Here is a 16417-nt window from a genome sequence, read left to right on the forward strand (position 1 = left end):
TGACCCGGGTGTTTAGGTGGGCGAGGGGTTTGGATTTACTTAGTTTCAGTGGCGCAATGATGTCTATAGCTGTGTTGATAGTGTTGTTATACAGATCAACCAGTTCATTAGGATTAGTGCTGATGTTGGAGTGATTAGTGATGGGCTGAATCGGTGGGAGGAGATTAGCGAATGTTATGTTTTTTTTATAGCGGGTAAGGGATGGAGATGCCAGTGGTTTGGTTGTTTTAGATTGGGGTAGATCTGAGATGGTCAACAGGATCAGATGATGATCAGACCATACTCATGGTTCAATAGCCGTTATGGTCGATGTGCAGTTAATATCTGTCACCCAATCCCAATCCAGAGTGCGGCCTTTGACCTGTATGGGGCCGTTGTTACGATGGTAAAACCTGCTTCTAATATTGTGTCAGCTATGATTGAGGCATTAGAGTCTTTGGGGTCATTATATCCTAGGTTGAAGTCACCAAGTTGGATAATTTGTGTCCCTGGTTTAGCATTTGTATTGAGAAGAGTGGTTATGTCTTCTTCAAAAGACCCTAGTGAGCCAGGAGATCTGTAGATGAGATGCACAGTAATAGTACGTGAAGCAGCGATACCTAGTTTGAGGGAAAGTAGTTCTGCTGAGGGCATGGACATATAATCTACTTCTTTGATGGTAAGGTTGGCTCTACAGATGAAGGCTATGCCGCCTCCTTTTGAGGTATCTCTCTCCTTTCTAAAGATGGTGAAGTTAGGGGGATGGCGAGCATTAAGGCTGGACCAGCTGCTTTGTGCAACCATGTTTCTGTCACTGCTAGGAAGTCGAGTTGGTTGCAAGTGATGAGATCTGCAATTTCGGAGGCATGGGCAATTAAGGATCTGGCGTTGATACGTCCTTCCTTAAGGTTATGTGATACTTTCGTGGTGGTGCTGGAGTGGTCAGTGTTGGGCGAAGTTGCAAGTGATTTGGTGCAGGGCTTCTGGATGCAAATAGGTTTGCATTTGGAAAGGTCATGTAGGTACATGTGTAAGTTCAGTTTTGGTGTGACCTGGGGCGGGGTAGGCCTGAGGTGGGTTGGGCAATCTGAATCCTAGTCTGAGGTTTCATAGAGAGGTGGGGCAGATCTGATTCAAGTAGATTAGGGGTGTGGGCTCTGATAGTAGTTGGGTCTGGGTGTGTGCCTTGCTAGATGGTTCCCAGGTTGTTTGGAGTCTATGATGGGATGGGTGGCAGCCATAGTAGATAGGGCAGTTAATGTAATCAGGATAGCTAGGGGGCAGGGTATGGGCAATGTCATGTCAACGTTGGTATAGGAGAAAGACCTAGAATGTCAGGTGTAGGGTATAGAAGTGGACTCATTTGGGAACGTGGCACAAAATAGGGCTAGCCTAGTATAGCATTAGACAGCATAGGGCCAGGCTAGTACAGTGAGGCACAACAATCAGCATAGGGACAGGCTAGTACATTGAGGCACAGCAATTGGCAAAGGGCCAGGTTGGAACCTTGAGGCACAACATTCAACATAGGGCCAGGCTAGAGCAGTGAGGCACAACATTCAGCATAGGACCAGGCTAGAGCAGTGAGGCACAAGAATCAGTATAGGGCCAGGATAGAGCAGTGAGGCACAACAATTGGCAAAGGGCCAGGTTAGAGCAGTGAGGCACAACAATCAGTATAAAGCCAGGCTAGAGCAGTGAGGCAAAATATTCAGCATAGGGCAAGGCTAGAGCAGTGAGGCACAACAATCAGCATAGGGCCAGGCTAGTACAGTGAGGCACACAAATTGGCAAAGGGCCAGGTTAGAGCAGTGAGGCATACCAATCAGTATAGGGAAGTCTAGAGCAGTGAGGCACATCATTCAGCATATGGCCAGGCTAGAGCAGTGAGGTACAACATTCAGCATAGGACCAGGCTAGAGCAGTGAGGCACAAGAATCAGTATAGGGCCAGGATAGAGCAGTGAGGCGCTTAAAGATCAGCAAAGTGCAACACTGGGTGCTAATACAGTGAGGCACTTAAAAGCAGCAAAGTGGAGCATTGGATGCTAATACAGTGAGGCACTCAAAAGCACGCTAATACATCGAGGCACTTAAAAGAAACAAAGCGGAACATTGGATGTTAATACAGTGAGGCACTCAAAAACAGCAAAGTGGAACATTGAACGGTAAGAAATACAGTAAAGTGGAACATTGAACGGTATTTGACACAAATTATAACAGTTGTCATGGTCATTGAGATGTTCTGAATGATCAGGCCATTTGGGGCTATGTAGTAGTATTAGAGCATATGCGTACGGGACAAATGCCAGGAGGGCTAGAGTATGTGTATCTGGTGAGCGGCGCGAAAAGAGCATTTTCAAATTGACCGCTATGTAGTAGGTCTTACTTTATCAGGACCGGAAGGATAGGAGTGTTTTTAGTGTCAGGTGCCAGGACGTTGCAGGGGAGAGGTGCAGGACTCGGCTCGAAAGGCTCCGGACAGGCTCAAGACAGGATGGTGCCTTTGAAAACGTGCCTTGGACTGTGGGCCGAAAGTGTTATATTAATTAATCTCAGGGAAAGTCGTCTTCCATTGGCCTCTGTCGCTCATAGATGGAACTTAAAGAAATAATTGTATGCTTCCCACCATGCATTTGTGCTTCTAGTTCAGGGGATGATTTAATACATTTCTTATTTTAGGCCAGAGGTTTCTTATACCACTATTTAGAGCATGCAATTTAAGGACCATTAATGCTGCAAAGAGGTTCCTGCTCTGACTCCCTGCTAAGAATGGGGCTCATGCTGTATATGCTTTTATTGAGAATTCTTTATTATTTAGGAAGACTGTTATCTCTTAATTCCTTGTTGTTTCAATTGTTCTTCTGCTGATTTAGTGATGAATTTGATTTTACAACATTTTTTTTTTTTTAAATAAAATGAACAATTCTTAATAGTCAGTATAAGTCACTGAGGACAGTTACACAGAGAAGGTACCTGTCACATCCCCCCTTTCCCATATGAGCCAATGTCTACTGGCATTCAGAGACGCTAACCCTCGACTATGCGACACATTCCCCTTTCCCATATGAGCCACCGCACACCCATTTGAATTTTGGTTACTACAAAAACCAAGACACTATAACCTTGGTTTTCGTTCTCGGATGAAAAGTAGAAAATCAACAATTATCCCACACTACACAAGCACTCATTCACTGCTGATCCACTGAAAAGTTACCAGTTAGCAAAGAGAGTGGGCTTGGGTGGCAACTCATTAAAGCTGTCAGGGGTTTGCCTAAGAATGCTCTTCCCATCAGCATTGGGGATATTTCTTTGCCGCCCTTCAAGGCCAGACTAAACCATTAACTATTTGCCCAGTGGGCATTGGAGTTATGTTTGTGGGCTAGCTGCTAATCCTTTCATTATATGCAGGTTTTCAATAGGTTGGATCTTGTCTTGTTAGGTATTGGCTTCTGGCAGTTTTTTTTTCTCTGCTTAATAAAAAAAATCTATTTGTCATTTCTTCATTGCTCCTCCCCCCATCTGCCAGTGTAATACTCATGGGTACCACTGACTGTAATGTCAATGCCAGTGATCACAATGAAGAAACTGCGAGCCCTGTGACCTAGAAATACTGGAGCCCTCAAAATTGTGTTTACCTTTCTGCAGGTGTTCGACCATGGGGAGGACAGTGTGACTAACATCCTGGAAGATGCAGAGAACAAGCTTGAAAGTCCAGAGGGCAAAGGTCACAAACTGAAACTGGAAGACAAGCCGGTAAAGTGTTGCCTGACTATACTGGGGAGCAGGGTAAGAGCATTGAGAGGGAGGAGTCACTAGAGATGGGACTGTACTGTGCTCAGAATGACCCAAACTAGAGCACATGATGGTACAGGAGAAATGGGACTGCCCTATTGTCACAAGGTTTCCTACCAGAGGAGGGGGAGAAGAGGGGGGACCACACTTTATGCCATTGGACTACATAACACCATCGGAAAAAATGTACATTAGAAGATGTACTGTTGGAATTAGGGGGCCAAAATGTTTTGCAACCGCCTCGTTGACCAACATTTTGAGCACTCATCAAAAACAACTCCTAACACTAACCATAGGAAGGCAAGCACCCATCAAAAACAGCTCCTAACACTAACCATAGGCAGGCAAGCACCCGTCCAAAACAGCTCCTAACACTAACCATAGGCAAGAACGCACACATCAAAAACAGCTCCTAACACAAACCATAGGCAGGCAAGCACCCGTCAAAAACACTTCCTAACACTAACCATAGGCAGGCAAGCACCCGTCAAAAACAGCTACTAACACTAACAATAGGCAGGCATGCACCCGTCAAAAAAAGCTCCTAACACTAACCATAGACAGGCAAGCTCCGGTCAAAAACAGCTCCTAACACTAACCATAGGCAGGCAAGCACCCGTCAAAAACACCTCCTAACACTAACCATAGGCAGGCATGCACCCGTCAAAAACAGCTCCTAACATTAACTATAGGCAGGCAAGCACCCGTCAAAAACACATCCTAACACTAACCATATGTAGGCAATCACCCTTCAAAAGTACCTACTAACACTAACCATATGCAGCCAAGCACCCGTCAAAAACACCTCCTAACACTAACCATATGCAGGCAATCACCCTTCAAAGGCGCCTCCTAACACTAACCATATGCAAGCAAGCACCCCTCAAGAACACCTCCTAACACTAACCATAGGCAAGAACGCACACATCAAAAACAGCTCCTAACACAAACCATAGGCAGTCAAGCACCCGTCAAAAACACTTCCTAACACTAACCATAGGCAGGCAAGCACCCGTCAAAAACAGCTACTAACACTAACAATAGGCAGGCAAGCACCCGCCAAATAACAGCTCCTAAGCACCCGTCTAAAATAGCTCCTAACAGTAACCATAGGCAGGCAAGCAATCACCAAAAATAGCTACTAACTCTAACCAAAGGCAGGCAAGCACCCGTCAGAAACAGCTCCTAACACTAACCATAGGCAGGCATGCACCTGTCAAAAACACGTTCTAACACTAACCATAGGCAGGCAAGCACCCGTCAAAAACTACCTAACACTAACCATAGGCAGGCAAGCACCCCTCAAGAACACCCCCTAACACTAACCATAGGCAGGCAAGTACGCGTCAAAAACACCTCCTAACTCTAACCACAGGCAGGCAAGCACTTGCCAAAAACAGCTCCTAACATTAACCACAGGCAAGCAAGTACCCATCAAAAACAACGCCTAACACTAACCATAGGCAGGCAAGCACCCTTCAAAAATAGCTCCTAACACTAACCATAGGCGGTAAGCACCCATCAAAAACAGCTCCTAACTCTAACCATAGGCAGGCAAGCACCCATCAAAAACACCTCCTAACACTAACCATATGCAGTCAAGCACCCTTCAAAAACACCTCCTAAAATTAACCATATGCAGGCATGCACCCCTCAAGAACACCTCCTAACACTAACCATAGGCAAACACGCCCCCTCAAAAACAGCTCCTAACTCTAACCATAGGCAGACAAGCACCTGTCAAAAACAAGCTCCTAACACTAACCATAGGCAGTCAAGCACCCTTCAAAAACAGCTCCTAACACTAACCATAGTCAGACAAGCACCCATCAAAAACAGCTCCTAACACTAACCATAGGCAGGCAAGCACCCTTCAAAAACAGCTCCTAACATTAACCACAGGCAAGCAAGTACCCATCAAAAACACCTCCTAACACTAACCATATGCAGGCAAGCACCCTTGAAAAACACCTCCTAAAATTAACCATATGCAGGCATGCACCCCTCAAGAACACCTCCTAACACTAACCATAGGCAAACACGCCCCCTCAAAAACAGCTCCTAACTCTAACCATAGGCAGACAAGCACCCGTCAAAAACAAGCTCCTAACACTAACTATAGGCAGTCAAGCACCCTTCAAAAACAGCTCCTAACACTAACCATAGTCAGACAAGCACCCATCAAAAACAGCTCCTAACACTAACCATAGGCAGGCAAGCACCCTTCAAAAACAGCTCCTAACACTAACCATAGGCAGGCAAGCACCCTTCAAAAACACCTCTTAACACTAACAATAGGCAGGCAAGCACCCTTCAAAAACACCTCCTAACACTAACCATATACAGGCAAGCACCCATCAAAAACACCTCCTAACATTAACCAAATGCAGGCATGCACCCTTCAAGAACACCTCCTAACACTAACCACAGGCAAGCATGCACCCATCAAAAACAGCTCCTAACACTAACCATAGGCAGGCAAGCACCGGTCAAAAACTGCTCCTAACACTAACCCTAGGCAGGCAACCACCCATCAAAAACACTTCCTAACACTAACCATAGACAGGCAAGTACCCGTCAAAAACAGCTCCTTACATTAACCATATGCAGGCAATAACCCTTCAAAAGTACCTACTAACACTAACCATATGCAGCCATGCCCCCCTCAAGAACACCTCCTAACATTAACCATAGGCAGGCACGCACCTGTCAAAAACAGCTCCTAACGCTAACCATTGGCAGGCAAGCACCCTTCAAAAACAGCTCCTAACATTAACCATATGCAGGCATGCACCCATCATAAACAGCTCCTAACACTAACCATAAGCAAGCATGCACCCATCAAAAACAGCTCCTAACACTAACCATAGACAGGCAAGCACCCATCAAAAGCAGCTCCTAACACTAACCATAGACAGGCAAGCTCCGGTCAAAAACAGCTCCTAACACTAACCATAGACAGGCATGCACCCATCAAAAGCAGCTCCTAACACTAACCATAGACAGGCAAGCACCCATCAAAAGCAGCTCCTAACACTAACCATAGGCAAGAACGCACACATCAAAAACAGCTCCTAACATTAACCATATGCAGGCATGCACCCATCATAAACAGCTCCTAACACTAACCATAAGCAAGCATGCACCCATCAAAAACAGCTCCTAACACTAACCATAGACAGGCAAGCACCCATCAAAAGCAGCTCCTAACACAAACCATAGGCAGGCAAGCACCCGTCAAAAACACTTCCTAACACTAACCATAGGCAGGCAAGCACCCATCAAAAACAGCTACTAACACTAACAATAGGCAGGCATGCACCCGTCAAAAAAAGCTCCTAACACTAACCATAGACAGGCAAGCTCCGGTCAAAAACAGCTCCTAACACTAACCATAGGCAGGCAAGCACCCGTCAAAAACACCTCCTAACACTAACCATAGGCAGGCATGCACCCGTCAAAAACACCTCCTAACACTAACCATAGGCAGGCATGCACCCGTCAAAAAAAGCTCCTAACACTAACCATAGGCAGGCAAGCACCCGTCAAAAAAAGCTCCTAACACTAACAATAGGCAGGCATGCACCCGTCAAAAACAGCTCCTAACACTAACCATAGGCAGGCAAGCACCCGTCAAAAACACCTCCTAACACTAACCATAGACAGGCAAGCACCCTTCAAAAGCAGCTCCTAACATGAACCATACGCAGGCAACACCCATCATAAACAGTGGTGTCCCACAGGGGTCCTGTCTGTCCCCAACATTTTTTAACATTTATATTTGCCCACTTCTTGACATGCTGGATGCACTGGAGGCTCGGTATACCAACTACGCCGATGATACCCAGGTCATCCTCCAGTTGAGTGTGAATTAGGAACAGGGCTTGGCTGCCTTTAATACCATCTATAAAGCCATCCAGGCCTCGATGGCCGCCAATCCGCTTGCCCTTAATTGCAAAAAAACAGAGCTTTTAATTGTGGCATCAAAAGTCCGCCTGAGCAGACTTGATCTTGCCTATGCCAACTTCAGTATTGCCTCAAACATTATCCCTATATTGAAGAAGGTAAAGACGTTGGGAGTCATCCTAGATGGTGAGCTATCCATGCAAACCCACGTTGCCTTTATCTGATCATCCTGCAGTCTGATCACGAAGCGAATGAATTACATCTGCCCCTTTCTTTCCACCAACAATTGTGCCTTGCTCGCCTTGCTCGCCACTGCATTAGTCAACTCCAGGCTCGGCTACTCTAATAGTCTTCTAGGAGGCACGTTGCAAGTCAATATTCTAGCCCTGCAGGTTGCACAAAACAATGCATTTTGCGCTAGACAGGGGCTTCCCAAATGTGCCCACATCTTAGAGGCCAGAAAGTCTCTTCATTGGTTACCTGTTAGACATAGGATTACCCATAAGATTTTGACCTTGTCCTTTAAATGCCAAACACATGTGTGTCGCATCTATCTTATTGACAGAATAAAACCCAAGGTGGGAGGTAGGGAGCTTCCCTCCTCTGCGTATCCTACACTCATCCAGCCCAGGTATAAATTGGTACATTTTGGGGGCACTACCTTCAAGGTCCAAGCTCCTCTGCATTGGAATCTTCTTCCAGGACATATATGTCTGACTGAAAGCCTGGATCTTTTTTTTTAAAGAAATAGAAACACTCCTTTTCAATCAGAACTTTGACTAAACTTAGTACCTGCACCCTTGTGATTCCCCCCGCTGACCCTGAGATCCCTGCCTGTTTATTGTCTGTCCTTGTTTCTTTGTGCGCTCTGTAGGCCCACGGGCATGCAGCGCTCTGTAAACATTGAAATAAATAAATAAAATAACCATCGGCTTGCAAGCGCCCTTCAAAAACACCTCCTAACATTAAACATAGGCTTGCAAACACCCTTCAAAAAGGCCTCTTAACATTAAAGATAGGCATGTAAGAACCCTTCAAAAACACATAATTACAATAGCCATCTGCTTGCAATTACCCTTCAAAACACCTACTAACATAAACGATAGACATGCAAGCACCTTCAAAAACAGCTCCTAACATTAAACATAGGCTTGCAAACACCCTCCAAAACACGTCTTTACAATTAAAGATAGGCATGTAATCACCCTTCAAAAAAACATCCTTACACTAACATAGGCTTGCAAGCACCTTCAAAAACACCTAAAACACCTCCTAACATTAACCATAGACTTGCAAGCACCTTCAAAAACACCTAAAACACCTACTAACACTAACCATAGGCTTGCAAGCACCCTTCAAAAACACCACTTTACAATTAAAGATGGGCATGTAAGAACCCTTGAAAAATACATCATCACAATAGCCATCTGCTTGCAATTACCCTTCAAAACACCTACTAATATTAACCATAGACTTGCAAGCACCTTCAAAAACAGCTCCTAACATTAACCACAGGCTTGCAAGCACCCTTCAAAAACACCTCCTAACATTAACCATCGGTTTGCAAACAACTTTCATAAACACCTCTTAAAATGAAAGATAGACATGTAAGCACCCTTCAAAAACACATCCTTACAATGACCATAGGCGTGCAAGCACCCTTCAAAAGCACCTCCTAACATTAAAGATAGGCATGTAATCACCCTTCAAAACACCTACTAACATTAACCATAGGCGTGCAAGCACCCTTCAAAAGCACCTTCTAGCACTGCGGTAGGAATGGAAGCACCCTTTTGGAAAATAACAAGCCAGATTATAGGTGGTGGGGTTTTGAATGATCTGGCTTGTACAGAAGAGTGTACACGTGTGTGCAATCCTATGTGTGCCAAGCTGGACACGGAAAGGTCCATTTCTTTTTGAATTTGCATAATGAGTAGCATTTATATTCCTTATGCTCTGGGGATGTTATCCATTATGATTCTGAAGGTAAAACCATCTAGGCCTTGCTCCTTGTCCTATTACAAATGATCCTGATTTATGGTCCAGGGTCCAGGGTCCTGTTGGGCTTATTTAAGGAAATCCTAACTACACATTGCGTTCCATTTTCTAGTAAACAGTCGTTCATTATCCCCATTTTTTAAAAAAAGAGTTGCTATCTAACCCTGAAAATGACAGACTGGTTGCTATGCTGGATGTGATAAGTAAAGTCTTTGCCTCATTGGTTTTGGAGGATATGAAAACTTGTCTCTCCAAACTGGGGCATCTTTCGGATTTTCAGGTGGGGTTTAGCCAATACATAAGTACATCCCTGAATGGCACAGTAATGTCTCATCTACTGGCATAAGTCAAGAAGGGGTCCATTGTTCCTGTCTTTATATGGCAGTCTGGATTAGACTGCTCCTGCTAATACTGAAATATGTTTGTAGTGTGTATTCATAATGGGAACCTGGGCTACCACTTTGTGTTACTGTTGCATGTATCTTCACTGTCTGATGATGGTAGGTCCAAGAGGACCAGATCGCCCAACAGGAAATGTGTCCTGCATGCTGCCAAGACTCATTAAAGGACTCCACAAATTTAACCACATGACCCCGACCCCCATCGAGTTATGATATGATATCCGTCCCAGGAGGATAGCTCAGCAACAACCTGTTCACCTTGGAAGCAACACGACACGAAGCAACAAAAGTTTGATCCCTGGGTCCGCGCTTAGAAACTTCTGGGCATTTAAGCACGTTATAAATACGCAACTAAGGCAAAAAAAAACAATTACGCAACTAAAAAACAAAACAATTGCTGTAACAGCGCCTCAATGCCCGCGGGCTGTGTGAGCGCTTTAAATATGCAAAAATAAATAAATAAATGTTTTATTAGTATCGCGCTCATACACAAGTATTTCAGAGTGCTAACACAAGTGTTTCAGAGCTCCACTGGCTCCCACTCCAAGCCTGTATCCTCTTCAAATCCTGTTGCATCACCTACAAGTCTGTCATTCTGAAGTCAACAAGCTACCACACTAAGAAACTCAGCACCTCTGGAGGCCTGTATTCACTAGAAGTAAGGAAATTGTGGCATTCATTGACCCACAAAGCCCTGCCCTGCGACATCACTGTGTGCTGGTGGCACCAAACCAACAAAATGGCCGCAAAAAGCTCTATGCGTGCTAAACCCATGAAAATTGCGCAGTGAAACCAGAAAGTTGAGAGACCACAATGATAAAACCTGTCATGGGGCTGCCCACAGAGTGAAAAGGGAAGCTACATGAAAGGCAGTGCTTCATTGTAAGGAAACCCAGAAGTGCTCTGAAATCAGTTTTTCCTTGGTTGCTGAAATTATAAAATAATGGTTCCCAAACATCAGAAAAGATCCAACATCCTTGCTGGGTGTTACCCATCACCTATTTAAAGAATACACATAAGCACACAATGTCAGGAAAAGCAGATTGCCTCACAAGAATATCCACATTAGAAAGTGTGCTGGGTGGTAAAATCTGTCAGAAATGGGCGCATTACCGCTGGCTGCCTGTGTGACAGCTGTCAATTAAGTACATTGGAAGCTTAACGTGTGCATTTAAAATCACATGGTTGAAATTAAGTGACTTGCTATCAAAAGCAAAATAGGTTGCAACTATTTAGGGGGTAATTCATAGAATTCGGCGCACAAGTGGCACACGCGGCTGGCGCACAGTGTGCGTGAGGGCGGCAGTCTGCGCCACCCGCATGCGCCAAAACCCATTCCAGCGCACAGAGTATTCATGGATTTCAACATCCATAAGCAGTCGTGGCGCAGAGTGGCGCAGCGACCCTGAAACAGCACCAGTTACGCCCCCAACCCCGCCCTGTGCGCCATGACCAGCGCACAAATCCAGTACATGGCGCAAAGGAGAGTGGAGCAGCATACAGCCCCCCAACCTCGAAAACGCATGTAAAACTCCCTGCGCACCCCTCAGAATACATGTCCCCTCCCGCGGCAGCAAACACGCGTGTAAATATCCCTGCGCACCCCTCTGAATACACAAACCCTGCTCGCGCCAGGTAAATAGCATAGAAAAATCACCCCCCTGTGGCATGGGCTGCCTGTGGGGCATGCCCAGGGTGCATGGGGTGCCTGCGTGTATTCTGGGGGTGCTCTGGGAGTTTTACACACGATAGGCATAGTGAAAGCGGGGTATGTGTATTCTGGGGGTGCGTGGGATGTGTTACACGCAATAGGCCTAGTGCGAGCGGGGTACATGTATTCTGGGGGTGCGCGGGATGTGTTACACGTGATAGGCTTAGTGCGAGTGGGGTACGTGTATTTCAGGGATGCACGTGAATTATCACACGCGATAGGTCTAGTGCGAGCGGGGTACGTGTATTCTGATGGGGCGCTGGGAGTTTTACACGCGATAGGCCTTGTGCAAGCGGGGTACGTGTATTCAGAGGGGTGCGTGGGGAATTTTACACGCGTTTTCGCTGCCGTGGGAGGGGATGCGAATTAGCAGTGTGTGTCCTCCCAGGTGTGCCCTCTCCCCCCAGGCAGCCCACAACACAGGGGACAACCCTGCACCCCTGGACATGCCCTGCAGGCAGCCCATCCACCCTGGCCATGCCCCCCAGCCAGCCCACATGTCACCAGCAGAGACAGGCACCTGCCAGCAGGCCCCGACTCATGTCCCCCCACCCACTCACCCACCCAGCAGTGACAGGCACCTGCCAGCAGGTCCCGACTCATGTCCCCCCACGCACTCACCCACCCAGCAGTGACAGGCACCTGCCAGCAGGCCCCGACTCATGTCCCCCCACCCACTCACCCACCCAGCAGTGACAGGCACCTCGGGCCCCGACTCATGTCCCCCCACCCAGCAGTGACAGGCACCTGCCAGCAGGCCACGACTCATGTCCCCCCACCCACTACGTCACACACCCACCCAGCAGTGACAGGCACCTGCCAGCAGGCCCCGACTCATGTCCCCACCCACCCAGCAGTGACAGGCACCTGCCAGCAGGCCCAGACTCATGTCCCCCCACCCACTCACCCACCCAGCAGTGACAGGCACCTGCCAGCAGGCCCCGACTCATGTCCCCCCACCCACTCACCCACCCAGATGTGACAGGCAACTGCCAGCAGGCCCCGACTCATGTCCCCCCACCCACTCACCCACCCAGCAGTGACAGGCACCTGCCAACAGGCCCCGACTCATGTCCCCCCACCCACTCAAGGCAGTTACAGGCACCTGCCAGCAGGCCCCGACTCATGTCCCCCCCCAACACGTCATGACGAGCCACAATCATGGGCCTTATGGCCACCCAAATCACACTCTATGCCACCCCAGTCCAAACACACAACCAGGTATTACATCCAGCCCACAATGAAATCCCCAGCACATGATACATCCCAAATGGCAAGTATGCACATCAACACATTTCCATCACACCCACACAATGGGTGCATGTGATTGAGAAAACACACATCGTGACATGCATGAAACCAAAGAGAGAATACCACGCATTGAAGTAGGAAATAAAAATGTATTAAACACAAAAGCAAGGGAATGAAATGAAACACACAATAATGGAAATAATGATCAAAAAGCTGCATGTCCAAAATATAAAATAAAAATGTAGGAAAGCAGAATCCAAATCAATCCAAAAGCACATGGGTCCAAAGTGTCTGTCCGGCAAAACAAATCCAAAGTGAAAAAAAAAGACAAAACCATTGATCCATGGAAAAATAAAAAATAAGAAGTGAAATCCATTGTAGAACTATTTACAAAGTACAAATCCAGGGTCCATGAGCCCAACCATTGAAAGGAACCTACAAAAAAACGTACCTAATGAAGAACTATATAAAAAAAGGTGGAGCATTGTCCAAGCGCCCCAACAGAAATAAAAATAGAAAGGACACCTAACACTAACTAACTATATATATACAATGGCAGCGGGCAAGTCCTACGGCTCACTCTGTGATGTCCCAGGTCTCTTAGGGATGCAGTCATGGCCTGTTCCAACTCCCTGCGAGTTGCCTCGAGGCACTCAGCCCGCCTCAACGCCCTGCGCATGGAGAACTCCGCCCTGACCATGGTGAGCTGTGCCTCTTCCGCCCCCCGCCGCTCTGCATCTATCCGCTGGCCCAACCGCTGCCACACGGAAGACACTCCCATTCCAGGGTCCTCCTGCCCTCTGGCCGATGCCTGCCCCTCTGATGTTGATGGCCCTGAGCCATCATCGCTCCCAACTTGAGCCTGCTGCTGATGTCCATGTGCCCTGCCCGATGATGCCGGCACATCCTCCATCTGCTGGTCTCCAGTTGGTGGGGTGTCCACCCCTGCTGGACCTCCAACTCCCGACTGTGGCAGGGATGTGATCTCCACCAAGCTAGCTGTGTTGGTCGGGCCAGGTCCACAGGGGGCCCTGGTGGAATCTGGGCCAGAAGATGGCAGGGAGAACGACTGGCGCATAGTCTCCACAGAGGACGAGAGGGCCGCCAGAGTGTTCGACACATGTAGGAACCCTCCGACCAGGGCCCCTCCCAACTGTCCCACATTGCCACGCAGCTCTTCGTGATGGTGTGCATGGTCTCCCCAGGAAGCACGCACGTCATCACGAATGACACGCATGCGCAACGCGACACCAATCAGGATGGACCCCATACAGTCATGGTTCTCCTCGTCTGCAGGTAGTAGAGTGCCGGATGTCGTGGGCACCCCCCTACCTGCGGATGGGCATGGGCGGGGCATCCCTGCTGGTGCATGGTGGTGCAGTCACAGGGTTATGGACAGTGACATGCACAGGCCCCTCCACAGTGACCTGTGCTGCCTCCTGCCCCTGGCCCTGGACTGCACCACTTGCACCAGTGGTACTACCCCCACCAGGCCCCATGTGTGGCTCAGTAGCGACCTCCTCCTCCTCTGTGTAGACCACCAACCTGGATGGCTCTGCACAGTCATCCACCATCGCAAGCCGTAGAGGCAGAGGCGGCACCAGTCCCCTCGCTCCCGGATGATGGCAATTCCTGGGAGGGTGGCTGGGCATTGCGTCGCCGCCCGGTGAAGGCATCGTCGCCGCTTTGCTCCACAGCGCGTCTCCGCCCTCTTCTTCACTCGACGCTGCGTAGAGGCAGACATAGAACACAAGCATCAGGGTGCTGTACAATAGTCCCCTAGACAGGAAGAAATAACACATCCTGTCCCTCCACAACACATGGGTCAACGGAGGCAACACACATGCAGAAAAAGGCACGGCGCATGCAATCAACATCAGCATCCATGTACAAGGGCCTCTATTGACATAAATGTTGTCTTCAAACTCCAATGCATCATGGCTCATACCGATCACATGCACAAACATCACTGGAGGATCATGCATCAAGGCTCGTACACCACAGACACAGTGGATACAAGGATGACTAGACTGCATAAGTGAATCAACACATCGTCACGGACATGTGTCATACATCCATGGCATTTCAAAGTCACACACATGCTACTCAGACACACAGACATGTACACCATACATGTACATGACAGCAGCACCCAGCTCTCACAACCCATCCATGTCCAAGAACAGAGACAGGCATGCATTCATGTTTGCATTCTGCATGCTGCTCCCCATGTTGCATTGGAACACATGCACCATCCACGTGGTTCACGCATGACTGGTCTCACATGCAGCACCATGATGTCCCTGCACACACACATCCATACATGGCCTATGTCACACATACAGGCAAGTAGCTGACTACCAGCACACTGCAACATGCCCTGTTTCACACAGCAATGCATGGCCACTTACCGCTCAACTCCAGATGGGTCTGCCTCTGAAGGATCTGGACGTGGAGCGCTGGGCTTATGCGTTCCAGGACCCTCATCTGGATGTTACTCAGGCTGACCCGGCACTCCTCTGCATCCTCTGCTTTCAAGAGGCGCCGGGCCTTGCTGAGGGTCCTGGCCCTGAAGTCCTCCCAGAGCTTCCGGACGTGGTTGATGTCGTAGGTTGCCCCCCTCTGCGTTGATGGCAACCACTACGTCCTCCCAGATCCTCTCCCGTCCTTCCTTCTTGGCGCGCAATGGTGTGAAGAGGGCATCATAATGCCCCAGCACTTGCTCCTCTGGCTGGGGTTCGCCAGTGGTCTCGGATGGTGTTTGCCCCGACATGGCAACCCCAGAGGCAGTTGTGGGTGGGCAACTGGGTCCTTGGGCTGGGCTGTGGAGCGATGGTATCCCAGTCGGCAGTCTTCTGGTCCAGCAGGGGTCGACACAGCAACTGGACCCCTGCAGATGGCTGACGTGCAGGCACCAAATAGCAGGGCACGTGGGCAGCAGGCAGGCAGCAGCAGATGGCGATGGGAGCGTGCTCGGGGATCTGGGGGGCAGGAAAATGGCCTTTTGGGTAGGAACCTGGTCTTCCGTGTGTTGTTGCGTGGCCAGCTTGATACGGAGTGATTTGGCACGTGAAAAAACTACACGTCAGCGTATAATTCGAGGAAAGGCTCTTAGCGCGTAAGCGCGTCTGTGACGTAACACACATGGGTGTTTCCCCCGTGACGGGTGCATAGTGAATCAACACGTGAAAAAACAACACGTCTGCGTGTTAATGCGTGCAATCCAAGGAAAGGGCCTAAGCACGTAAGTGACGTGACGCACGCAGGCGTTTCCCTCAGCACGGGTTAAAGGTGAGTGGGGCCAGCAGTTCGCTGTAGGTGCCTTTCGTGGAGACCAACGTGTGTGTTGCTACTTTGTGTTGTTCCGCGCGCCATCA

General features: G+C 48.4%; 1 protein-coding gene across 1 annotated transcript in view; it reads left to right on the top strand.

Annotated features, from left to right (window-relative positions):
• The window catches only part of LOC138579547 (microtubule-associated protein futsch-like), a 1023262-nt gene that overhangs the window by 843868 nt on the left and 162977 nt on the right, over positions 1 to 16417 (top strand). The window contains exon 19 of the mRNA XM_069650064.1: positions 3627 to 3767. Coding sequence (XP_069506165.1) covers positions 3627 to 3767 — 141 coding nt within the window. The remainder of the gene's footprint in view (positions 1 to 3626; positions 3768 to 16417) is intronic.

Source organism: Ambystoma mexicanum, chromosome 1p (assembly GCF_040938575.1).
Source record: "Ambystoma mexicanum isolate Mex_15411 chromosome 1p, UKY_AmexF1_1, whole genome shotgun sequence".
NCBI classification, from domain to species: domain Eukaryota; kingdom Metazoa; phylum Chordata; class Amphibia; order Caudata; family Ambystomatidae; genus Ambystoma; species Ambystoma mexicanum.